Genomic DNA, 24,242 nt, shown 5'->3' with positions numbered 1-24,242 from the left:
ATCGTCTTATAAAAAAATTAGGACGTTCTTAATGAGTTATTTTTGCAGACGTGTCAAACTGTAATATGGAGTAAACATGATTCTTACGAAAAGTAAGCTAAGGAGTGTTGAATTATATATACTCGTCCTTTTACATGTACGACTTATTGTGTGTGATCAACATCATCATGACATGATTGACTTTGTTATTTGTATTGTTTACATCAAATTAACCGATAGGATACATTGATTACATAAATACTTTTATGCATACCTCTTCCCCTCGATCTTTGCCATACTTTGTTGTCCTAAGATGATCCACACTCGCTAACAGTCTGCCCGGTGCTACACCGTAAGCACATTGGGTACGTAGACATATACGGGTACGGAGGCGGCAGAGAACTCACTGAATCGGAGATAGAAGATGGCGAAAAGGACTCAGCGGTGTGAGAAGACGGTAGCTGTGAAGAAAGGTCCATGGAGTCCTGAGGAGGATCACAAGTTGGTAGCTTACATTCAAAGATATGGAATTTGGAATTGGAGTCAGATGCCTAAACCAGCTGGTAGGAAGCAAATTTGAAGTTTCTTGATATTTCTATCTATATTTATGCGTAATTGAGCAAAATTTTCATTGATCATTTGGGTACTCGCTCGTTTGGAATTGCTTTTAGAAGGGTACAAAGCGCTTTCAGACAACCACAATCGTTTTTAACGAACTGACTTTTCTTCTTCTACATTTGTTTTAGGTCTGGCCAGGTCCGGGAAGAGTTGTAGACTTCGTTGGGTGAATTACTTAAGGCCAGATATTAAGCGTGGGAACTTCAGCAAAGACGAAGAGGAAACCATACTTGAGTTGCATCAAGCAATAGGAAACCGGTAAGGACTTAAATCTAACCAACACGAAAGAAAACATAATGGTTATCAAACGGGCCTTAAGCATAATTCATCGTTTATAAGCAACTTCTGCAGCTTCATAAGAAACTGACGAGTTTCCTAAAAGATTTTTTGTTTATTATCTTCCTAGATGGTCTGCTATTGCTGCAAGGCTTCCCGGAAGAACGGACAATGAGATTAAGAATTACTGGCACACCCACATGAAAAAACGCTTCAAGGCGGCGATTGAATCAGTACACGAAGAAGCAAAAGGGTCCGGTGACAAAGAAACCAGCAAGAACAAGTTATCTGAAGCTGGACAACTCTTTCTTGTTGATGAAGCTACGAAGGTAGCATCATCAAAGTTGGAGGCAACTTGTTCAGCTTCATCGAGCGTATTCTTTCCCGTTTGGGAAGTCGACGATCGAAAAGGCCAGATTGCAGAGCAAAGTGTTTGTGCATCTGATGTCACATTGGGTGAGCTTCAAAGTTTGGATTCTCAGGTGTGGCAGCAAGAGCCTATATTTCCATGTGATTCCTACATTAATCATGTCACCAGTGATTACTGGGTCAGTTTAATCGATAAAACAGGATGAGTTAGATTAATTAAAAGTGTTTGAACTTTGAATTAGCGGAAATCGTAATGTCTTGTGTATTTGGATGTTTAAGTACAGCCGTCAACTATTTGTTCTTCTGCTCTGACTATATTAATTGTCATGCATATGTATGAGTAAAAGTTAAATCATCGCCAAGTTCAAATCCACCTTTTCGTAGTTTAGATTAGATTAATTAGAATATTGTTAACATGAGACACATTACAAACTTCAGTTTGCTTTAATGTAGCCCAGCAAGCAGCAAGACATAAAAGAAAGAGCAAAAAACATTGAAATTTTCTTTCATTGAGAGTTGAACTCAAGACCTCCCGCTTACTAAACGGGTGCTCTAAGCCTCTAACCAACTGAGCTATGAAAGCATGGACGGCTGCTGGACACGGGAAACAGATACTTGATGTTAAAATCTTCCAGAGGGACCATCAGACATGCGAAACAAGAACAAAAACAAAAAGGTTGGGGCAGGTTACAACATTAAGCCGAAAAACAAAGCCCAATAAAAAAATGAAGCCCAAAATCGAAAGCCCACTAAAAAATGAAAAAGAAAATGTATCTTGCTTTCATTGAGAGTTGAACTCAAGACCTCCCGCTTACTAAACGGGTGCTCTAACCAACTGAGCTATGAAAGCTTTGTTGTCATGTTGCTTTTTCTATCTATATTATAGATTATCTTGAGCAAACACAGTCAGTATCCTCCCCGCTGCCGTTGGATTGATGACAGTTGAGAGTCTGAAACTGAAATCAAAACACCCACTAACAGTTTTCACAAAAAATGTCTGCAGATTCCGACGGAAACTTGAGCCTTCTCTTCTCTGAGATCATCACTGGAACCCCACCATTCCCAAAAAATGACTTGCATTTTCAAAACAAAGCGAGCTATTTTACTGAAAGCAAAAGCATGGCTTTCAGGGATTTTATGCTTCTCTATACCAACAGTCTTCGTTCCTTGTGTTTTCCGACGTTTCCTGCAAATGGGGATCCGAAGTTAAGCCTGCTGCTGTCAAAGGAGATATAAGTAAATCCATGTTGTTTGATGCGTGCATCTTGGCCAGAGGGTTGATGAAGATGAAAGATAAGAAATGGGATCTGATGAGTGAAGTACGGGTGGAATTGCTCTCGTATACTGCAGGCCATTGCAGAGCGAACGATCTGCACAACTGCCGAGTAAAGGAGGAGTGCTTGTCACTCTTGTTTGGTTACTGATGGCTCATTTCGGCATAGGGGAGCAGTTCCAAATAAACGAGGGCCATGCTAGAGCAAAACTCATTGTCGGAAAGTAAACCTAGTAGAATTTAACCTTTTTCTCATGAGACATCTGTTTATACTGAACCCAAATAAACTGAACGAAGTATCGGTGATCTCATTTGAGTACATCATTTTTTTTTCTTCTCATGAGACATCTGCTTTCGGTTTTCTTAATATTTGACATGCACAAGCAGGGTTTCAAGTTTCAACTAGGAAGATGTCTTGATTACCTATATCTTGCTCTGCTGTGCCATAAGCCTGGATTTAATAGCCGCTTTCATGCTTATATTCTCTATTTGGACTGCTGTTGCTCTGAAGAATAATGGCGTGTTTACTAAGCGAGGTAGGAGTTGGGAGAAACGGAAATGCACGTCTTCCAAAGCATTTCAGCGTTTACTAACATATGGGGAATTAGAAAATGGGGGAGGTCCACCTAATATCAGGAATCGAATCCCGGAATTACCCGAAATTGGATTACTGAAATGGAGCTGGTATTTGGATTTAGGTGAGAAGGCTCCATCCGCAATCAAATTTTCTTCCCAAAAAACCATTCAAATTTTCTTCCCAAAATACCATTCCCTCTTCTCATTGTCCTCCGCCATCCTTCCAGCAGATCTCTGCTGTCTTTCACAGTCGACGCCCTTTTGGCGAATCCAACTTCAACAAGAAGTTATAAGGCCTCGATTCTTCTATTTTGCCTAGCCTAATCTCCAATTGTTTCGAACTAGCATCTTACTCGACAAGCTTTTGGGAGTTCTACTACGTAATGACTGATACAACTCACGCTCTGCTTCTTACTCAATGTAACAGTTAAGGATGTTATTGGAAGTTGCCTAATGGATATTAGGGTTTCCTGCATGGTTATTAGGGTTCTTTGAATATTTGGGAAGGTTTCGGTATTAACTGGATAATAAGGGGATTGGTCAACTAATCACCTATGTTTCTCATGGGTATTGATTGTTCCCTAGGTGGTTAAGAGTCCGGTTCCCTTATGATTAGTTTGTTGTCAACTTCCTAATCTAAGTTGTCAACTCCCTTAATTCAAGGAGTTGTTATTTAGCTTCCCTAAGCCGCCGGTTGTGGCGTAATCATATGAGTGAAATACAATTCAACCTTTGAAAATCAATAGATGTATTTCTTATTACAATACCAACAATTATAGCAACAACTTTACTTTTAATATTTTCCTATATAGTAACGAGGTAGCTTCCTCTCTATGTCACTCCCTAACAACCTCCTAACAACCAATGCCAACACATCACTACAATCATGCTGATTTGGCATAATACACAACATCCTATCAGACTTAACATCTTACGTTGTTGATCGATGTCGTGGTGTTGACACATGTCTTGAAGCAAGGGGGCTTCTACTCCGAGGAGTAGAAAGCTCCCATTAACTTGTTATGGGGTTAGCCAGGAGAGATTTTTTTAGTGTGCCAGAAATATTTTTCTAGTATATTAAGTGTCATAATACAAATAGTTGGGTATTTGGAAAGAAAAAAAAAAATATTTCAACCACTTCCTGGCACACCAAAAACTTCAAATTTTAAGGGGCGGCTTCTAATGTGGTCCCAAATCATGCTTTGAGTCAGTCGTCTCACGTGCTTCCTGGTAAAAGATGAGATTGTTCAAAAGACTAGAGTACATGCATGCATGGTTGAAGTATCTGAATCCACAATCTCCTGAAGCTGAACCCAGCTTCGCAGTAGGTGCAGCTCAAAAGGTCGGAAGTTGAATAGAATATCCAAGTTGGTATTAAAATATAATTGGTTTCCACCATCATATGATTGTGACCAAAAGTTTCTTTAAAGTCAATCTAGAGAGAGTCGCGCACTCGAGAAGGACGACAAAGCTTTCGCGCACTCAAGAAAGACGACAAAGCTTTCTTTCTTATCACACACTGCTTCCAGTTTTGTGCACTTGGAGGAGATTAATTACAGGAGGAAATATGGTGAGAACTATGCAGCTACCTATACCCAAAGAGCTGATGAATATATGGGATGTATGGAATCTGAGGGGCTGCATTCTCTTGAGCCTTGCTGTTCAAGTTTTCCTAACGCTTTCTGCGCCTTTCAGGCAACAATGTAGAAGCAAGTTGCTCCTAGGGTTGATCTGGTCGGCGTACTTGCTCTCCGACTGGGTTGCTGCTGTTTCCATTGGGATCATCGCCAAAAGCCAGACTGAGATTTGTGGCTCTAGAAATAATGAAGACCTTTTAGCATTGTGGGCTTCGTTTCTTTTGGTGCATCTTGGTGGCCCTGATACCATTACTTCTTTTGCTCTGGAGGACAATGAGTTCTGGCTCAGGCACTTGATTCAACTCATCCTACAAGTCCTGGCTGCTGCGTATAGTTTCTATATGACACTTGTCGAAAACAGGCTTTGGATCCCGACGATCCTAGTATTTGTTGCTGGAACTGTCAAGTTTGGGGAGAGAACATGCTGTCTGTATCTTGCAAGCTTGGACCATTTCGGAGAGACTGTATTGCCAAAGCCAGAACCTGGTCCTGACTATGAAGAGGCCGTCGACATATATTCTACAATGAGGTCAGTCAAAGTAGAGATGCCGCCAACAAGGCCATTGCACACTGTGAAAGGGATCAATCATAAGAAAAACCCCAAATTTACAGTTGACGGAGTTACTCAAGAATCTTTAAATGACATGCAGTTATTGCGGGAATCATATCACTTCTTCGAAAGCTTCAAAGGACTCATTGTTGGGTTCCTTCTGAGCTCCAAAGATCGAGAGCGCAGTCGAGATTTTTTTCTCAAAAGAACACCCATCAGTGCTTTTCAACTGATAGAGTACGAGCTCAGCTTCATGTATGAGGTTCTCCATACCAAGGCAGTTGTGGCGCGACACAAAATCGGCTACCTGCTCCGCTTGTTCACCTTCTGTTCAACCATCGGTGCCTTGATTTTGTTCATTTTAGTTGAAAAAGATGAGTTTGAGAAACATGAGTTTGGTAAGTTTGACATTGTTCTTACTTTTGTATTGCTTGGCGCAGCCATAGTCCTCGACATACTATCTGTGTTGTTGAAGCTCATTTTCTCTGACTGGACCATCATTGCCTTAAGAAACATCTGGAGCCAACGTTATATCCCTTCATGGATATTGAAAAGACGAAGGTGGTCTGGATCGGTGTCCCAGTATAATATGATAAGGAATTGCCTGGATGAGCGTCCAGAATGGGTGTTCACTATTGGTGGTTATGTGGGTGTTAGAGGAATCCTAGACAAAATAAAAGTTTCTCTCTTTTCTTCCTCTGAGAAATTCACGGATGAGCTCAAGGGCTTCATGTTCAAGCAGCTGAGGTTAAAATCTTTGGAAGCAAACAACAAAAGAACCGCCATGGAGGCATGCTCACAAAGAGGTGACTGGGCTCTCCTGCTGACTTCAGACTACGTGAAATTCAAATGGAGTGTAGGGGAATATCAGTATGCAGAAAGTGTTCTTCTGTGGCACATTGCAACAGAACTCTACTTTGCAAAAATCTTGGAAGATGCTGACGAAAGGCAAAAAATCTGCAAAATACTTTCGGATTATATGTTTTATCTTCTGGTGATGCAGCACAAGATGATGGCCCCATTCTTGGGGAATTGGCATATAGTCTTTCAGGACACTTGTGCAGAGGCAAAGAGATTCTTTTCCAAGCACTCAATATCTGATCATCGAAAAGCCTGCGCCGAGATCACTGGTGTGAAGGCCAAATTCAGATCAGCTGCTGTGAAGGGAAGTAAAAGCAAATCTGTGTTGTTTGATGCATGTTTCCTAGCAGGAGAGCTAGGAGAACTTGAAAAGTTGGGACGAGACCCGTGGAAGCTAATGAGCCGAGTCTGGATGGAATTGCTGTCCTATGCCTCCATCAAATGTAGACCAATTGTACATGCTCAGCAACCAAGTAGGGGTGGAGAACTTCTGACTTTCACTTGGCTACTGATGTATCATCTCGGCTTGGGAACACAATTCTATGAGCTCGAAAACCATGCTGAAAAAATGGTGCCAACCAAGTGAAATCATCCATCCAAGCTTCTTTATCTTTTATTTCTTTAGGCAATTGGGTGGGGGATGCTTGTAATGAAATATGTTGTGTGACTTTATTACATTTTATTTTATTGGTATGGCGATCTGTTTGAAATCAAATGAACATTTTGCGTTGATTCAGTTTAGATGAAATTCCAAGTTCAGTAGATCATTTGCTTCTTCACTCCGATTAAAACTACAAGTGGTATTTCTTATTGAAATTCCATGAAATATGTATGCTAATTGTTGCAATTTCTTATTAAAACTACAGAAAAGTAATCATATGCTGCAAGTTCACAGCATATCCGAGTTGAAATCCCACATCGGCCAGAGAAAGAAAGAAGGAAAGAAGAGTCTAAATATCCTAATTCCACTTCAACTAGCTTTGAAGCCTTTTACGGTAAAATCTCGTATCTGACAGATTGTGTAGGAAGTAATTGCCAAGTTGGGGACAATATCGCGACCTGTGTCTCTAATATTTCGACGATCCGCAAGTCAATTTTCCCTTACAACTACTCCCTTTTTGCATGCATTACTCATCAATTTGGTTTTAATTGGCTTTGAAAACTCACACCTAACGCGTGGAGGGAGACCTGGTCAAGGTCTTTGACAAGTCTTTGATACAGCATGCCAAAGTTTACTAATAATCATTCGGGAAATTGGTCCCTACCGGTGTGATGTGAAGAACGTTCAACAGACCAGACGGGCATTGTGACCACTTACAAAACTCTTTGAGCTCATCTTTTTTCGATGAACAAGTCCCACTCGTTCTTTCTCTAATCGTGTTTTTAGTTCCTTCTTTGATTATACGTTATCATCCGCCATGTCCACACGAGAGCTTTTCACCACTTCATTCCAGTCACCTTATGTGTCTCTAGACCTTCTTTCGTACGTGAAATCCGGGCAGGTCACCCCATTCCAAATTTTCAATGAAGTTATCATGCCGGATTTTCATTATCATATATCTAAAGATAAACAGTTTCTAACTGAATATGATGAAAAACACAAAAGCAGCAGCAGCACCAACAGTGAAGAAGACGACTCCTCTCGTTATCTGCAAACACTTCAGAAAATCCAGAGTGTCCAGAGTGATCTCATTTACATCGGAAAGGCGTGTAGCAGACTGAAGCAATGGGAAGATCTTGTCAACGATGCTATCAGAGAATTAGTTCTTCAAAGCTTAGATGATGCCTTCAAAGAAAGAACGGAGACACTTGAAAACAGCACCAAAACAAATTTTCTTCACAACAAGCTTGACAAAGTTGTCAAAATTATCTCCAGTTTAAAGGAGTCTCTTCAATTACCTTCAGTGAACTTTGATTCTGAGAGCTTCAGACTTTCCATGACGCGTGCGGAATTCAACCTTCATCATTCCTTGGCAGAACTGCAAGATTTGAACTTGCAAAACATGACGGAAGGGAGTTCAGCTTTCAAAGACACTGAGGAAGCCTATGACCGTCTACGTGACCCGCAGAAGGGGTGCTTCCTCTGCTTCTCAGTTTTCCCTGAAAATGCTGTCATAAAGAAGAAAGTTTTAGTCCATTGGTGGGTTGGTGAGGGGTTTATAGACACTTCGGGAGCAGAAGGCAAGACTGCTGAGGAGACGGCAAATGAATTCTTCAAGGAATTTACAGAAAAAGGTCTCATCAAGCCGGAATACAAAAAGCGCAGACCAAGTGCTGACAGCTGCACTATGGACCCTGCTACTCGTTATGCCGTGATCGTGCTTGCAAAGAGAGATCTTTTCTTCAATTTCGATGCGGATGGAAATCCTACCGAAGACTTTACTTGCTCTAGGAGGGCATGCCTGGTAAAAACCGACGAAGGTTCTTCTATACTCGAATTGCCATTCCATTTAAAACAGGAGAATGTTCGAAGTATGATCAATGTCAATGAGCCTGATCTTGAGTTCAGACCAGACTGGTTCTCGAAGATGAAAAACGTCAGAGTGTTGCAGCTTGGAAGATGGCAGAGCTCTGCCGAACATCTGATTCAGGTAGAGGACAGTGACTTCTTAAAAGGGTTGAAGAATATGAGACATCTCCGGTACTTGAGTCTTCGAGGAGTCTCTGGAATTACTGAGCTTCCGGCTGCAGTCTGCAAACTCAGCAATCTGAGGATCCTGAACCTCAACGGCTGTCTTGATTTGGAGAAAATTCCTCGAGGGATAGGCTCACTCAAGAACCTGACACACTTAGATATGTACGAGTGCTACTTGATGAGCCACATGCCGAAGGGACTTGCTTTGCTCTCAAATCTCCAAGTGCTTAAAGGGTTCGTGATCGATGAGCCAAGGCCTGCAGGAGGTGGACGCCAGCCCTGTAAGCTAGCTGATTTGTCAAGCTTGCAACATCTAAGAAAGTTGAGTATCCATGTTGACATAAACAAAATGTCCGACGATGTGGAAAGAGAGCTGATTTCTTTGGCAGATTTTAAAAAGCTCCGGTCTTTATCCATATCATGGTCAAGACTTTATGACCACATAAAACGCCCACCACTCCGGAGGAGACTAACCAACAAGCTTTCCAACCTCTCAAAATTAAAATCAAGAAAATCATCATTTTCATCAACGCCGCCAGTTTCTCCATCAAAGGCTTCAGACTCTCCATCGCTTCGTGTTCTTTTGGAGAAACTTAACCTCCATTACTTCCCTTATTCTAAGATTCCTGATTGGTTGATGCAATGGGAATTAGACAAACTAAAGAAGCTCCATATCAGAGGGGGAAGACTCTCAGATTTGTGTCACGGAAATCAATGCCAATGGAACGTCAAAGTTTTACGCTTGAAGTTCTTGGAAAGATTGCAGATGAGTTGGCCGAGACTGCAAGAATTGTTTCCAGAGTTGAATTACTTGGAGATATTCGAGTGTCCTAAACTCAGTTCCATGCCATGCGACAATGAGGGTGTGTGGGTAAAGGGAGGCTCAAAGCAAGAAGAAGCATCGAACAGCAATCATCAGTAATAGAACTAGAACTAGAATATTTATGTTTTAATTTATTGTTGTATCCTTGTGTTGTTTGTTGCACCTGCTAGCTACAGTATGATAATCCCATAACCGTCTATTTTTTAGATCTTACCTTAAAAATCATGTCTGCCAAAAATACTGAAACCCAAAACCTTGACCATTGAATTAAATTTAGTGTTTCTTTGTAAAACATATTTGTCTATTTCCTTTATTACAAATGAATGTCTTAACAGTTTTGAATTTGTCTAATTTTTTGCAAAAATAATCTATGAATGACATTCTAAAACATAGACAATTCGGATAGTTGAAATCCATTACAGAGTTGGCTCTACAAAAATGCATGTCAAAATTGTGTAAAAAAGTAGTGCTACGAATCCTCCCCATAATTAAATAAATGAGAATTCTAACTCACCGTGACTCATATCCAAAGAAGCGTTGAACCTATCATCTTAGCCCAAAATATCTAACAAGACTAGTTAGCTAAATGATTGAGTAGAATAGATTAGAATATCACTCAATTAAATGATTGCATCTGTTTTGTTGAGTGTGGGGGATTTACATCAGTGCTATGTGCTACATACTAATCTTACTGAAAATAACGTGTGTTTGCTTAAGCTTGTGTTGAAAAGCCTGTTTTGTCCTCGTTGCCCAGGTCCAACACCCTTTTGTTCCATAACCCAAATCCCCAAAAACGTATTTATACAAATGATAAGTTTTGAGTGAGTTGTAGTGTCACTCAACACAGCCCTATAAAACCCTAAAACAACAAATTCGATAAGTGGAAGGAAAATAACAAGGCTTTTCTAGGTTTGATGAAGTGAACTTAATTCAGGTATATTTCTGGGCATGGATTGATTTAATGATGGCATTGGGTTGGTGGGAACAGCAAGGAGAAGTGAGGAGGTGCGCTTGAAAAAATAAAGCCTTTTATTTTTGTTATTCGGTTTTAATTAACTAACTAATTATGTAGCAATTTATATTTATATTTTTACTTGAACATAACAAGGAGTCTTTTATTAATTTGGTTTAATAAATGGTAAGTTTTGAGTGGGTGGTAATTGCACTCACCATTCAATACAATTTAGTGACAAGTCAAGTCCTACACAAATATTTTGTCTGACGAAGGGCTAAGTAGGATGAAAGATTCTTGAGTAACACCAATTTTAGATAACTTTAGCAGAAGGGAGCTGGGACCAGGAGAGGAACAGTTTAATGCCTGCAAAAGAATGCTCGAGGTAAACACAGAAGTTAAACCTGCTGCTGTCGAAGGAGAAAGATAAGAAATGGGATCTGATGAGTGAAGTATGGGTGGAATTGCTCTCGTATACTGCAGGCCATTGGAGAGCGAACGATCTTGGCCGGTTCTCTCATTCTCCCTTCCCTCCTTTCCCCTCATTTCTTCCTTTTCTGATTGGCACCCTCTCCCCCTTTTCTCTCCCTTTTCTCTCCTTTTCCCCCTCTCTCCCACTGCCATCTGGCAGCTTTCAGTTTTTTTTTTTTTAATTTTTTTTTTAAAGCCTCTAATTTCTTCCTTTCAACTCCAATTCATAAACGGTTTTCGTCTATGCACTCATAAGATTGAGCTATGTCCAATTATACTTAATATGATCTCGTAAGGTCTACAAATTTTTAACGATTACTGATCGAAATTCAAAAATCAAATTAATTTAATTAAAATCTAAATTTAATAAAACTCACATAAATTCTCGAAATAATTTAAAATCTCGCTAATACATAATACGTAATTTACAATAGTGAAATCCAGAAGCAGGATTTCACATAATGACTTTGATACAACCCACACTCTGCTTCTTACTCAACGTAACAGTGAAGGATATACTTCTTGTTACAGTACCAATTACAACAACAGCTTTCCTTCTACAGTATTTCCCTATATAGTGACTAGGTAGCTTCCTCTCTAATTCACTCCCTAACAACCAACAATTCTAACTAAATCTTGTTTGTTCTAGTCAGCAATGCCAACACATCACTACAATCATGCTGATTTAGCATAATACACAACATCCTATCAGACTTAACATCTTACGTTGTTGATCGTTGTTGTGGTGGTGGCACAGTCCTGAAGCAAGGGGGCTTCTACTCCAAGGAGTAGAAAGCTCCCATTAACTCGTTATGGGGTTAGCCAGAGAGATCACTTATAATGCAAATCATTGGGTATTTGGAAAGAAAAAAAATTCAACCACTTGTATTGCGATACTTGGTGTACTAGGTTGTGTTTCTGATACACTGAAAATTTTCAAATTTCAATCACTTGTATTATAATATTTGATATATCTAATTGTGTTCCCTACACGTTGAAAACTTTATGGTCAGCCGATGGCTTGTTTCCATCACATATGGTACAAACAAAGACTGAATAATGGGCGGCCTCTAGCGTGGTCCCAAATCACGCTTTGAATCAGTCGTCTCGTGGGCTTCCTGGTAAAAGATGAGACTGTACCAAAGACTACCATACATGAATGCATCGTTGAAGGATCTGAATTCACAAGAGATTTTTCAGTGTTCAAGATAGAGTGGTGCACCACATTTCACAACAGAAATGATGAGATATGTGTGTTAAAAAGTTAATAACTTAAAAAACAAAATTTCCCACCACTTATATAAAAATACTTGATGTATCACCAGTGTTCTAGTCACAACGAAAAATTTCTCTCAATCCACAATGCTGAAGCTGCTGAACCCAACTTCGCAGCGGTTGCAGCTCAAAAACTGGGAAGTTGAATAGAATATTCAAAGTTTGTGTTAATATATAATTAGCGTACTATCACCAAAAACAAAAACGAGTATGAAATTTCCACCGAATTGGTTCCACCATCATATGATTGTGACCCAATGTCTCTTTTAAGTCAATCTAGAGAGAGACAAAGTCGCGCACTCAAGAAAGACGACAAAGCTTTCTTTCTTATCACACACTGCAAATTAAGCTCTCTTTCTGATCACACACTGCAAATTAAGCTTCAAGTTTTATGCACTTGGAGGAGATTAATTACAGGAGGAAATATGGTGAGAACTATGCAGCTACCCATACCCAAAGAGCTGATGAAGATATGGGATGTATGGAATCTGAGGGGCTGCATTCTCTTGAGCCTTGCTATTCAAGTTTTCCTAACGCTTTCCGCGCCGTTCAGGCAACAATGCAGAAGCATGTTGCTCCTAGGGTTGATCTGGTCGGCGTACTTGCTCTCCGACTGGGTTGCTGCTGTTTCCATTGGGGTAATCTCCAAAAGCCAGTCAGGGACTTGCGACTCTGGAAATAATGAAGACCTTTTAGCATTCTGGGCTTCATTTCTTTTGGTGCATCTTGGTGGCCCTGATACGATTACTTCTTTTGCTCTGGAGGACAATGAGTTCTGGCTCAGGCACTTGCTTCAACTCATCCTACAAGTCCTGGCAGCTGCGTATAGTTTCTATTTGACACTTGTCGAAAACAAGCTTTGGATCCCGACGATCCTAGTGTTTGTTGCCGGTACTATCAAATTTGGGGAGAGAACATGCTGTCTTTACCTTGCAAGCTTGGACCATTTTGGAGAGACTGCACTGCCAAATCCAGAACCCGGTCCTGACTATGAAGAGACCGTCGCGATATTTACTACAATGAGGTCAGAAATGGTGGAGATGCCGCTGCCAACAAGGCCATTGCACATTGGGAAAGGGATTAATCATAAAGAAAACCCCAATGTTGATGGAGTTTCTCAAGAATCTTTAGATGACATGGAGTTATTGCAGGAATCATATCATTTCTTCGAAAGCTTCAAAGGACTCATTGTTGGGTTCCTTCTGAGCTTCAATGATAGGGAGCGCAGTCGATATTTTTTTCTCGAAAGAACTCCCATCAGTGCTTTTCAACTGATAGAATATGAGCTCAGCTTCATGTATGAGGTCCTCCATACCAAGGTATTTGTGGCGCGACACAGAATTGGCTACTTGCTCCGCTTAATTACCTTCTGTTCAACCATCGGTGCCTTGATGTTGTTCGCTTCAGCTGAAAAAGATGAGTTTAAGAAACATGAGTTCGGTAAGTTTGACATTGTTCTTACTTATGCATTGCTTGTCGGAGCCATAGTCCTCGACACACTATCTGTGTTGTTGAAGCTCATTTTCTCTGACTGGACCATCATTGCCTTAAGAAACATCTGGAGCCAATGTTATATCCCTGCATGGATATTGAAAAGACGAAGGTGGTCTGGATTGGTGTCCCAGTATAATATGATAAGGAATTGCCTGGATGAGCGTCCAGAATGGGTGTTCGCTATTGGTGGTTTTGTGGGTTTTAGAGGAATCCTAGAAAAGATAAAAGTTTCAGTCTTTTCTTCCTCTGAGGAATTCACGGATGAGCTCAAGGGCTTCGTGTTCAAGCAGCTGAGGATAAAATCTTTGGAAGCAAACAACAGAAGAACCAACATGGAGGCATGCTCACAAAGAGGGGACTGGGCTCTCTGGTGGACTTCAGATTACATTAAACTCAAATGGAGTGTAAAGGAGTATCAGTATGCAGAAAGTGTTCTTCTGTGGCACATTGCAACGGAACTCTACTTTGCAAAACCTGTGGAAAATGCTGATCATAACCGAAGACGAAAAATCTGCAAAATACTTTCAGATTATATGTTTTATCTTCTGGTGATGCAGCACAAGATGATGGCCCCGTTCTTGGGAAATTGGCATATAGTCTTTCAGGACACTCGTGCAGAGGCAAAGAGGTTCTTTTCCAAGCACTCAATATCTGATCATCGAAAAGCCTGCGACGAGATCACTGCTGTGAAGGCCAAATACAGATCAGCAGCTGTGAAGGGAAGTAAAAGCAAATCTGTATTGTTTGATGCATGTTTCCTAGTAGGAGAGCTTGAAAAGTTGCGCGGAGACTCGTGGGAGCTAATGAGCCGAGTGTGGGTGGAATTGTTGTCCTATGCTTCCATCAATTGTAGACCAATTGTACATGCTCAGCAACCAAGCAGGGGTGGAGAACTTCTGACTTTCACTTGGCTACTGATGACTCATCTCGGCTTGGGAACACAATTCTATGAGCTCGAAAACCATGCTGGAAAAATGGTGCTGGTCAAGTGAAATCATCCATCCAAGCTTCTTTATCTTTTATTTCTTTAGGGGGATGAAATATATTGTATGACTTTATTACAGTTTATTTTCTTGGTATGAAATAAAATGAACTTTTTCCGTTCATTCAATTCAGATGAAATTCCAAGTCCAGTAGCTCATTTCACGGTTTTAAAAGGTGCTAGTTGGGGCGGGCTTGAGTCCAACACCTAGACGTTTAGGCGGGCCTTATGCTGTTTTTCTTTTTAACTTTAATTAAATTTATTATATAACATATAAATAAATTTCTACTTATACTTCAAAAAAAGAATACATAATTCTAATAGGATACATAATTTGTCAAATATAACGATAAATAGATTTTAAAATATTAGAACATAATAAAAATATGGGGACAAGCATATAATGAGTGTTCATCCAAGTATTCAACAAATCTCTTACAATTTATTAAAAAAATAAAATACAAAATAAAAGTTATCTATTTTCTGTCCAAATGAGAGTCGTAACCTAAATGGTTGTTTAAGCGGGTCTGGACGAGTTAGGCGGGAGCCTGGGCAAGTCTATGAGCCCCTTCTTAATTTCCAAACGCCGAATGATTAATCGGAGTAATGATCAGCCGTCTAGCACTTAGGCGGGACCTAGACAGAGATTTTTAATACAGTAGTTTTGGTTTGAGAAAACTCACACCGAACTCGTGGAGGGAGACCTTGACTCTTCGACAAGTCTTTGATACAGCATGCCAAAGTTTACTAGTAATCATTGTGTAAAATGGTCCCTACTGGTGCGCTGTGAAGAACATTCAACGGACGAGATGAGCACTAGGACCACTTATAAAACTCTTTGAGCTCTTGTTTTTTCAATGAACAAGTCTCAACTCGTTCTTTCTCTGATTGTGTTTTCAATTCCTTCTTGATTATCCGTTATCATCCACCATGTCCACACAAGTGCTTTTTACCCCTTCATTCCAGTCACCTGATCGGTCTCTAGCCCTTCTTTCGTACCTGAATTCCGGGCAGGTCACTCCATTCCAATTTTTCAATGAAGTTATCATGCCCACTTTTGTGTGTCATGCAAAACATTTTCCAACTGACATAGATTATGTAAATCACAAAAGCAGCAGCACCACCAACAGTGAAGAAGACTCTTCCTCTTGTAATCTGCAAACAATACTACAGAAAATCCAGAGTGATCTCATTTACATCAAAAAGGCGTATGGCAGACTGAAGCAATGGGAAGATCATCTCAACCGTGCTATCAAAGATTTAGCTCTTCAAAGCTTACATGGTGCCTCCAACGAGAGAACGGAGACACTCGAAAACAGCAGCAGACCAAATTTTCTTCACAAGCTTAACGAAACTCTCCGCATCACCTCCCGTTTAAAGGAGTTACTCTCTCACCCTCCTCGTTTATCTTCTGAGAGCTTAAAATCCATGGCGCGTGCGGAATTCAACCTTCATCATTCCTTAGAACTGCAAGATTTGAACTTGCAAAACATGACGGAAGAGAGTTCAGCTTTCAAAGAAACTAAGAACGCCTATGACGGTCTAAGTGACGAAGAGAAGCCGTGCTTCCTCTGCTTCTCAGTTTTCCCTGAAAATGCTGTCATAAAGAAGAAAGTTTTAGTCCATTGGTGGGTTGGTGAGGGGTTTATAGACACTTTGGGAGCAGAAGGCAAGACTGCTGAGGAGACGGCAAATAAATTCTTCGAGAAATTTACAGAAAAAGGTCTCATCAAGCCGGAATACAAAAAGCGCAGACCAAGTGCTGACAGCTGCACTATGGACCCTGCTACTCGTTATGCCGTGATCATGCTTGCAAAGTGGTATTCGTTCTTCGATTTCGATGTGGATGGAAATCCTACCGAAGACTTTACTCGCTCTAAGAGGTCATGCCTGGTAAAAACCGAAGAAGGTTCTTCTATACTCAAATTGCCATGCCATTTTAAACAGGAGGAAGTTCAATGTATGATCAATGTCAATGAGCCCAATCTTGACTTCAGACCAGACTGGTTCTCGAAGATGAAAAAAGTCAAAGTGTTGCAGCTTGGAAGATGGCAGAGTTCTGCCAAACATCTGATTCAGGTAGAGGACAGCAAGTTCTTAAAAGGGTTGAAGAATATGAGAGATCTCCGGTACTTGAGTCTTCGAGGAGTCTCTGGAATTTCTGAGCTTCCGGCTGCAGTCTGCAAACTCAGCAATCTGATGATCCTGAACCTCAACGGCTGTCTTCATTTGGAGAAAATTCCTCAAGGGATAGGCTCACTCAAGAACCTGACACACTTAGATATGTACGAGTGCTACTTGATGAGCCACATGCCGAAAGGGCTTGCTTTGCTCTCAAAGCTCCAGGTGCTTAAAGGGTTTGTGATTGGTGAGCCAAGGGCTGCAGAAGGTGGACGCCAGCCCTGTAAGCTAGCTGATTTGTCAAGCTTGCAAAATCTAACAAAGTTGAGTATCCATGTAGACAAAAACAAAAAGTCCGACGCTGTGGAAAGAGAGCTGATTTCTTTGGCAGATTTTAAAAAGCTCGGGTCTTTATCCATATCATGGTCAAGACTTTATGAACAACCAAAATCAACCAGCCTCCCAAAACTAATCAAGTTAGTCAGCCGCCCAAAACTAATCAAGTTAGCCAGCCTCCCAAAATTAAAGTCAATAAAATCATCACCTTCATCAATGCCGCCAGTTTCTCGATCAAAGGCTTCAGGCTCTCCATCGGGTCCTGATCTTTTGAAGAAACTTAACCTCCATTACTTCCCTGATTCTAAGATTCCTGATTGGTTGATGCAATGGAAATTAGGTAAACTAGAGAAGCTCCATATCAGAGGGGGAAAGCTCTCGGATTTGCGTCGCGGAGAGAACGTCGAAGTTTTACGCTTGAAGTTCTTGGAAGAATTGCAGATGGATTGGCCAAGCCTGCACAAATTGTTTCCAAAGTTGAATTACTTGGAGATATTCGATTGTCCTAATCTCAGTTCCATGCCATGCGATAATGAGGGTGTGTGGGTAAGCGCAGACTCAATGCAAGCAGAAGCATCGAACAGCAATCATCATTAATAGAACTACACTTGTATCCTTGTATTGTTCAGCTGCTAGCTAGAGCTAGAGTATGATTAAGTCCATAACCAAATTATATGTTTATGTATCAACGGCCTCGTTTGGTAGCTCGGACTGTACTGACTATTTTAGTCGGATAAGATAATTTATCATCGGATAATACTGACTAAATTAATCTGACGTTTGTTGCAGTATCAGACTAAAGACTGAATATTTAATACTGTGCTTGTGAAAGGTTTTCCATATTATTATTATTTGTTTGTCCATTGCACCGACAATAATAAAAAAATAAAGGAAGAAAATGGAAAACCCAGGTTGTCGTCTTCCTTTATTCATATCTTCAAAAGTTAGGTAAAAAAAAAAAAAAAAAAAAAAAAAGGGAAGTTTTAACGAAAAGTCCGTGGTATTGTTCACTTTAATGAAAAATCATATTTTTACACTAAAAATCAAACCTGGCACTATTCACTTTACCCTTTATTTTGTCCTTATCGTTAAAACTCAAAGTTTTCAAGTTTTTTTCATTAATTTTCTTTAAAAAAAATTGGTGCTACGGGTCCACTCTTATAGTTAAATAAATGAAATCTCTAACACACCGTAACTTATATCCAAACAAACGTTGAGCATATCAATCTTAGACCAAAATATCTAACAAAACTAATTGGCCAAAATAATATGTTCGACTATTTACAACTGGGTTTGAAATTTCCTTTATTTAAATTTAAAATAGTTTAGAACATCGCTTAATCAAATAATTACGTCTGTTTTATTAATTGTGTGGGATTCACATGCGTGCTCTGTAGTACATTTAAGCTTTATTGCTTTATACTTATATGTAGGGATCCAATCCGACAAAGATGATACATACTAATCGTACTGAAAAAATAACGTGTGTTTGCACAAATTTTTGTTGAAAAGCCCGTTTTGTCCTCATTGTCCAAGGATTAGGATCCTCTCCTGATCTAAGGATGAAGATTCTCCTGACTAAGGAACATAAGTCGTTTAATGAAAATTCAACGGTTACAAACAAGGGATCCTTTTAAAATTATAATAATTATAACCGTTGAATTTTCATCCAACAGCCTATATTCCTTAATCAGGAGGATTCTCATCCTTAGATCGGGAGAATATCCTAATCCATTGTCCAGCGCCCTTTGTATCATATCCCAAATCCCCAAAATAAAATACATTAAATATACTAATTGAATGACCCTATCACCCACTGAATCAAAACTTTGTCGTTAGTTAAAACATTAAATATAATAATTGTTTTAACAGTTTAAATATAACATAAAACCTAAAAAAATATTCAAAAGTAAAACATAAAAAAAAAAATATTTAAAAGGCAGACTCAAAGCAAGAAGAAGAATCGAACAACAATCATCATTAATAGAACTAGAACTAGAATATTTATGTTTAAATCTGCTGCTGTATCCTTGTATTGTTTGTTGCAACTGCTAGCAACGGTATGATTAATTCCATAACCAAATTGTATGCTTATGTCTAGTGTAGTTTTATTATAGTCTGAATAGCTCATTTGGTAACCAGATACACTTATTCTTACTTTATAAGATATCATATAGTTAAAAGGGGGCGGATCCGTAATACTATTTTTATTTTTGTTTTTTACGTACGTTTTTATAAGGTTCATTTTGTAATGTATTTTAACGATCCGAACAGTCTATTTTCTAGACCTTACCTCAAAAATCATGTCTACCGACCCAAATCCAAAATCATATGACCATTGGATTAAGAGCTCGTTTAGATGTACTTTTAAAATGACTAAAAACGCTTTTGGTTAAAATGTTTTTTGAACCAATCCTTAGTTAAAATACAAGTAAATTCTAAAAAAGCACTTAAAGTGCTTCCTAGAAGAACCAAATAACTGGTGTTTCTTGCAGAAAGCACTTCAAGTGCTTTTGGAACCGAAAAATATTTTCTCTAAAAGCGTTTTTAGTCATTCTAAAAACACATCCAAACGAGACCTAAATTTAGTGTTTCTTTGTAAAACTGTATTCTCTATTAACTACAGATGAATGTTTTAATAATTTTGGATTTATCTAATTTTTTGTAAGGATAATCTATGAATGATATTCTAAAATATAAACAATTCGGATCATTAAAACACATTGCAGAGTGGGCACTATAAAAACACATGTCAAAGTCCATGGAGAGTTCCACTTTAAAAGAGTCTCCTTAGCTTTTCTCTTTATGTAAATGACAAGTTTTGAGTGGATGATAGTGCCACTCAGCACATCCCTATAAAACCCTAAAACAACACAGAAACAATATATGCTATATATTTTTTCAAGCAAAATAAAGAATTCGATGAGTAGAAGAAAAATAACAAGGCTCTTCTAGGTATGAAGCGAACAAGATTCAAGTATATTTTTGGGCATGGATTGATTTAATGATGGGAGTGGGTTGGTGGGAACAGCAAGAGAAGGGAGGAGGTGCGCTTGAGAAAATAAGGACTTATTTTTATTAATTTGGTTTAATAAATGACAAGTTTTGAGTGGATGGTGGTGGCACTCAGCACAATTCAATGACAAGTCAAGTACCACATAAATTTTTTACCCGACGAAGGGCTAAGTCTGATGAAAGATTCTTGAGTAACAACAATTTTAGATAATTATGTGTTTATTTCTCTTATTATGCACCTAGTGATATAACAACTAGTGCATCTATCGGAAGGTAGCTGAGGGTAACTATTACATGTGAGGCATAGAGACAACCAAACAAATCAGCACTGTTGAACATGATAAGAAAGCTTGTACATATTTTCACTGCAGAAAGTACCAGTTAATCTACGCCTTTTGCTGTTTCTCTTCTCTGCTGCCAAAGAAACAGAAGTATATGTGGTGGTGGTCGCCACGTTGCCAATGGTGTTCTCACTTTCAAATCTAGTAGGGCGATGGTCGAGAACGCTCACTGGGGTTCTTGTGCAGGACATAGTATCCAACCTTTCATTCTCTACCATTTCTTGCATAAAATTGAAGCATTTGAACAAACTCTCCTGAAATAAAAACTTAAATACTAATTAAATCATATGATTTTTTTTTTTAATTAATTGAAAATTTGTAATGTTGATATTGTGCGTACTTTATTTACATATTGGAAAGATGATAGTGAAGCTTTAAAAGGAGGGAACTTCGGTGGGAGCAGCTCATGGCATGCAGATAGGACAGCTGATGCTGCAATTATTGATGGCTTAAACTCTACAAATTTAATTTCTGCAATCAAATTTAAATTCAAATTCAAAAAAAAAAAAAAAAAAAAAAAAAAAGGTTGTGAGTCATAATTAATAATTTGTTAATCACGCATCAGTTTAGGCTAGTGATTTTGACACTCTTTCTTTTTTTTTACTCAGCACGTGAAAGTGCATTGTCTAAATGAGGAGCGTTAAAATCACTAGCCTTAATCTATGAAGCGGAAGTACTTGAACAATTAATAAGTAGTACCATTATGGGCATTGAAGATGATATCCGAAGCTCGATTTCTGAGACCTTGTGTAAGTGGCCGATCGTTTAAGTCCAGCGAAGACAAGAAGAAATGCAGAAAAGAAAAGGGAGTTATCGATCTCATCCGCCAATCTAGAGTATTGAGAATGAGAACCTCCATTTTATGAACCGTTTGCACATCGAAGACGAAACCTTCCCCTCTCTGTTACATATATAAGCATTTAAGCAAAACAATTAGCTCTTCTGCTTCAGATATTGTATATATCATTCTCAGTTTTTTTTTTTAAAAAAAACGATATTGTAAACTATTTTAACTCTATATGAGAAGGAGGATTTGAACTTAGGTGCAAGAGAGCGGTCACGCTGCAATTGAAGGGCTATTAAGTTACCTGAAAATCACAGTAGGAGAAGGGTGTGTTCTTCATCTTTGCAGCTAGAGATAGACAAGATACTTCCACAAGCCTTGAGACCCAAGGATTTCCTTGCTGCAATGTGAATGATTTTCTAAGCTAATTAAGAAGTAAGAGCTAAAAAATGTGACATTATCTTGGAATTTAAGAAATTAAACTTCTTTGTTACCGGAATATCGCACTTCGTTACGAATCGATCCAGGTAGTTAATGGCAAGGTAAGGTATGAAAGGGTCAAGGTTGCAAGAATACCGAACCTGATAAAAATTGTCACAAGCTCAGACCAATCTGAAGAAGTAGAGTACGAGTAGAAACACAAAGCCATCATGAAGTCCAAAAAAGTCATTATACGCTCCTTTAACAAACGATATTATAAAGGGGTTGATGCGGAATGATTTTTTTAGTTTCAATAACATCTCGTTTCTTTACCTGTAAAAACCGAGAAATGGCTTTGAGGCGAAAAGTAAAGTAGAAATCAGTGTGTTTTGAGCTGTTTGGGAAGTTTTGGGAGGGCATGTGATCATTTTCTGAGGCAAAGAGATCTGGGATTGTATCGGAGTTGTGTTCCTGAAGATCAAACTCATAATCCATGTCCGCTTCTTGGTTGATTTGGTTCTGAATTGGTGAAGTTGTTTGTGTTTGTAGATTGTGAGGAGTGAATGAGGAGGTCAAGGAGAGGACTTTGAAGCAGAAATTTGAAGAGAGTAATAATGATGATGGGAAAGAGAAGCTTCGCATTCTGTGCTGATAAAGAAGCTGCTTTGCTGTGCCTGTGTGTGGTTAAGTCTTCACATTCACTACTCAGTCTTCTCTCTCTCTCTCTCTTTCCATTAACTTATATGCATGTTGGTCCCTTTTACTCATTCTCTCCTCATTGAAAAAGAAAACAGCATAAATTTGGTTCAATTTTACTGAATTTTTTAACCGCCTACAGAGAAAAGTACGAGGACGTAAAAAATTGTCTCACATTAAAAAGTTAAGAAACGACTTGTGAAGCCGGCAGCTGCAAGTTCTCTACTCATCAGGTTAAATTGTCTATAACAAAGCATATATATGAGAGTGAATAACTTTCCCAGATTGAAAAATTAAAAAACCTTGCATTAGGCTGCATTCTTTATTTTTTATCAAGACTTTTGGGAATTGTATATGTCAGGGAGAAAACAATACCCACTGACCCTTAATTCTGGATCTAACTAATCACTAATCGATCCTAAAAAACTATTCACTGTTAATGCAGAAGTTAATGATGCTTATGCAAAGAAATATGAGAATGGTTTGTCAGTCCAAATAAAAACAAAAACAATGACTAAAGAGTTAAGTCAAACCACTTTTAAATCTAATATTCACCTTAGAATTTCTTTTATTCTGTTAAGGGGGGTAATTCAAAACCTAAATTTATATTATTTTTGTTGTCATTTAGTAATATAGTCTAGTGATATTTCTCTTCATTTGTAAGTCAGATGTTTTAAGTTTGATCTTCACCAAAGGCGAATTTGAACTATTTATTGTTAGCCCATTGTGAGGCTTAGCTCACTTGCCCACCCCCTTAGTGTAGATAATATCGTTTGTTAAAAAAAAAATTTTGTTAGTTTGTTTTTATTATTAAAAACATGAGGACCAACTCTGGATGGAGAAAAACTTCCTTATCTCGGAGCTATATATATCCCTATGACACGAGAGTTTTTCTCCTCTTTGTGGCCCGATTGAATGACCGTAACTTGTTCGGTAATATTTTACCGTAGCTACTTTTAAGTACAAACAGTTTGAAATGAAACACATTGTTAAGGGAGTGTACAGATAAACCAATTGGACTATAGTTGGGACTGGAATCGATCGGATAGTTTTCTTTCAATTGGCAATTCAATAGTGAAAATCTATTATGAGCAGAAGAACGTGACAATTAGTGGTCCCTTTTGGGTGTTACAGAATATAGCATATATATATGTGTGTGTGTGTGTACCAAGATATTAAGAGAGACACGGACAGTTGTGGTATCTATCGTCCCATTTTCCGCGATAAACGCCGGTACATTCAAAAGAGAAGGCTACTAAATCCATCGCTATGCACACAAAATACAGAACTACTAGCAGTAGCTGGCACAGCACAGCACAGCACAGCCATACCATCTTTCTCCTCTCCCCACTTTTATCATGCTTCTGTTTTCAAGAATTTGATCTTACATAACATCATGCTCCCTCTTACACTTCTTTTTCAATTTATATATGGACCGAATTTATTGAATAGTTATATGCTTTTGGCAGCTTCCTAAGCATAGACGGTTATGGATGTGCAGGACTCATAATGGCACTCACATGCATCAATCGTTCACAATGCTTGTGGAAACGTATGCATATAGGTATATATAAGTGCATCTTTGCTCATTACCCTAAAGTGGGAGTGATTGATACTCGAACCCCTCTACCTCTTTGATTGTCGTTAAATTAGTTTGGTTTAAGTTATTTAAAACACGAATTTCAAAGTTTAAACTAATTTAAAGGTAATCAATTGGGGATGAGCAAAAATGCATTATATGCATGCTATCGTCATTCA

At 38.9% G+C, this 24,242-nt stretch overlaps 6 protein-coding genes and 1 non-coding gene across 7 annotated transcripts; 5 read left to right on the top strand and 2 right to left on the bottom strand.

Annotated features, from left to right (window-relative positions):
• Window positions 1-290: 290 nt before the first annotated feature.
• On the top strand, window positions 291-1,448 carry LOC137727389 (transcription factor MYB4-like). Its single transcript, XM_068466258.1, has 3 exons — window positions 291-542; window positions 726-855; window positions 1,004-1,448. Exons 1-3 carry the CDS (start codon window positions 404-406, stop codon window positions 1,446-1,448), a joined length of 714 nt encoding a protein of 237 aa, XP_068322359.1. The 5' UTR covers window positions 291-403.
• Window positions 1,449-2,018: 570 nt separating this feature from the next.
• TRNAT-AGU (transfer RNA threonine (anticodon AGU)) lies at window positions 2,019-2,092 on the bottom strand. Its single transcript has one exon. It is a non-coding gene; the product is annotated as a tRNA-Thr (tRNA).
• A 2,566-nt stretch (window positions 2,093-4,658) lies between these two features.
• Window positions 4,659-6,725, top strand: LOC137728579 (uncharacterized). Its single transcript, XM_068467327.1, has one exon. The coding sequence runs from the start codon at window positions 4,659-4,661 to the stop codon at window positions 6,723-6,725; it is 2,067 nt and encodes a 688-aa protein (XP_068323428.1).
• Window positions 6,726-7,557: 832 nt separating this feature from the next.
• Window positions 7,558-9,696, top strand: LOC137728578 (disease resistance RPP13-like protein 4). The gene has a single exon (XM_068467326.1). It carries the CDS (start codon window positions 7,558-7,560, stop codon window positions 9,694-9,696), a length of 2,139 nt encoding a protein of 712 aa, XP_068323427.1.
• A 2,954-nt stretch (window positions 9,697-12,650) lies between these two features.
• On the top strand, window positions 12,651-14,864 carry LOC137730188 (uncharacterized). Its single transcript, XM_068469247.1, has one exon. The coding sequence runs from the start codon at window positions 12,721-12,723 to the stop codon at window positions 14,779-14,781; it is 2,061 nt and encodes a 686-aa protein (XP_068325348.1). The 5' UTR covers window positions 12,651-12,720; the 3' UTR covers window positions 14,782-14,864.
• Window positions 14,865-15,701: 837 nt separating this feature from the next.
• On the top strand, window positions 15,702-18,035 carry LOC137728577 (disease resistance RPP13-like protein 4). The gene is made up of 2 exons (XM_068467325.1): window positions 15,702-17,774; window positions 18,018-18,035. The coding sequence occupies exons 1-2, from the start codon at window positions 15,702-15,704 to the stop codon at window positions 18,033-18,035; spliced, it is 2,091 nt and encodes a 696-aa protein (XP_068323426.1).
• A 2,422-nt stretch (window positions 18,036-20,457) lies between these two features.
• Window positions 20,458-22,477, bottom strand: LOC137727354 (putative cyclin-D6-1). Its single transcript, XM_068466219.1, has 6 exons — window positions 22,122-22,477; window positions 21,863-21,949; window positions 21,673-21,768; window positions 21,284-21,485; window positions 20,925-21,055; window positions 20,458-20,838 (listed from the first exon to the last, which is right to left on the bottom strand). The coding sequence occupies exons 1-6, from the start codon at window positions 22,428-22,430 to the stop codon at window positions 20,566-20,568; spliced, it is 1,098 nt and encodes a 365-aa protein (XP_068322320.1). The 5' UTR covers window positions 22,431-22,477; the 3' UTR covers window positions 20,458-20,565.
• Window positions 22,478-24,242: the final 1,765 nt, after the last annotated feature.

The sequence above is a fragment of the Pyrus communis genome, chromosome 3, assembly GCF_963583255.1.
Source record: "Pyrus communis chromosome 3, drPyrComm1.1, whole genome shotgun sequence".
In the NCBI taxonomy this organism is placed as follows: Eukaryota; Viridiplantae; Streptophyta; class Magnoliopsida; order Rosales; family Rosaceae; genus Pyrus; species Pyrus communis.
Note: the sequence above shows the minus strand (reverse complement) of the source record. Positions and strands in the feature narration are given on the sequence as shown.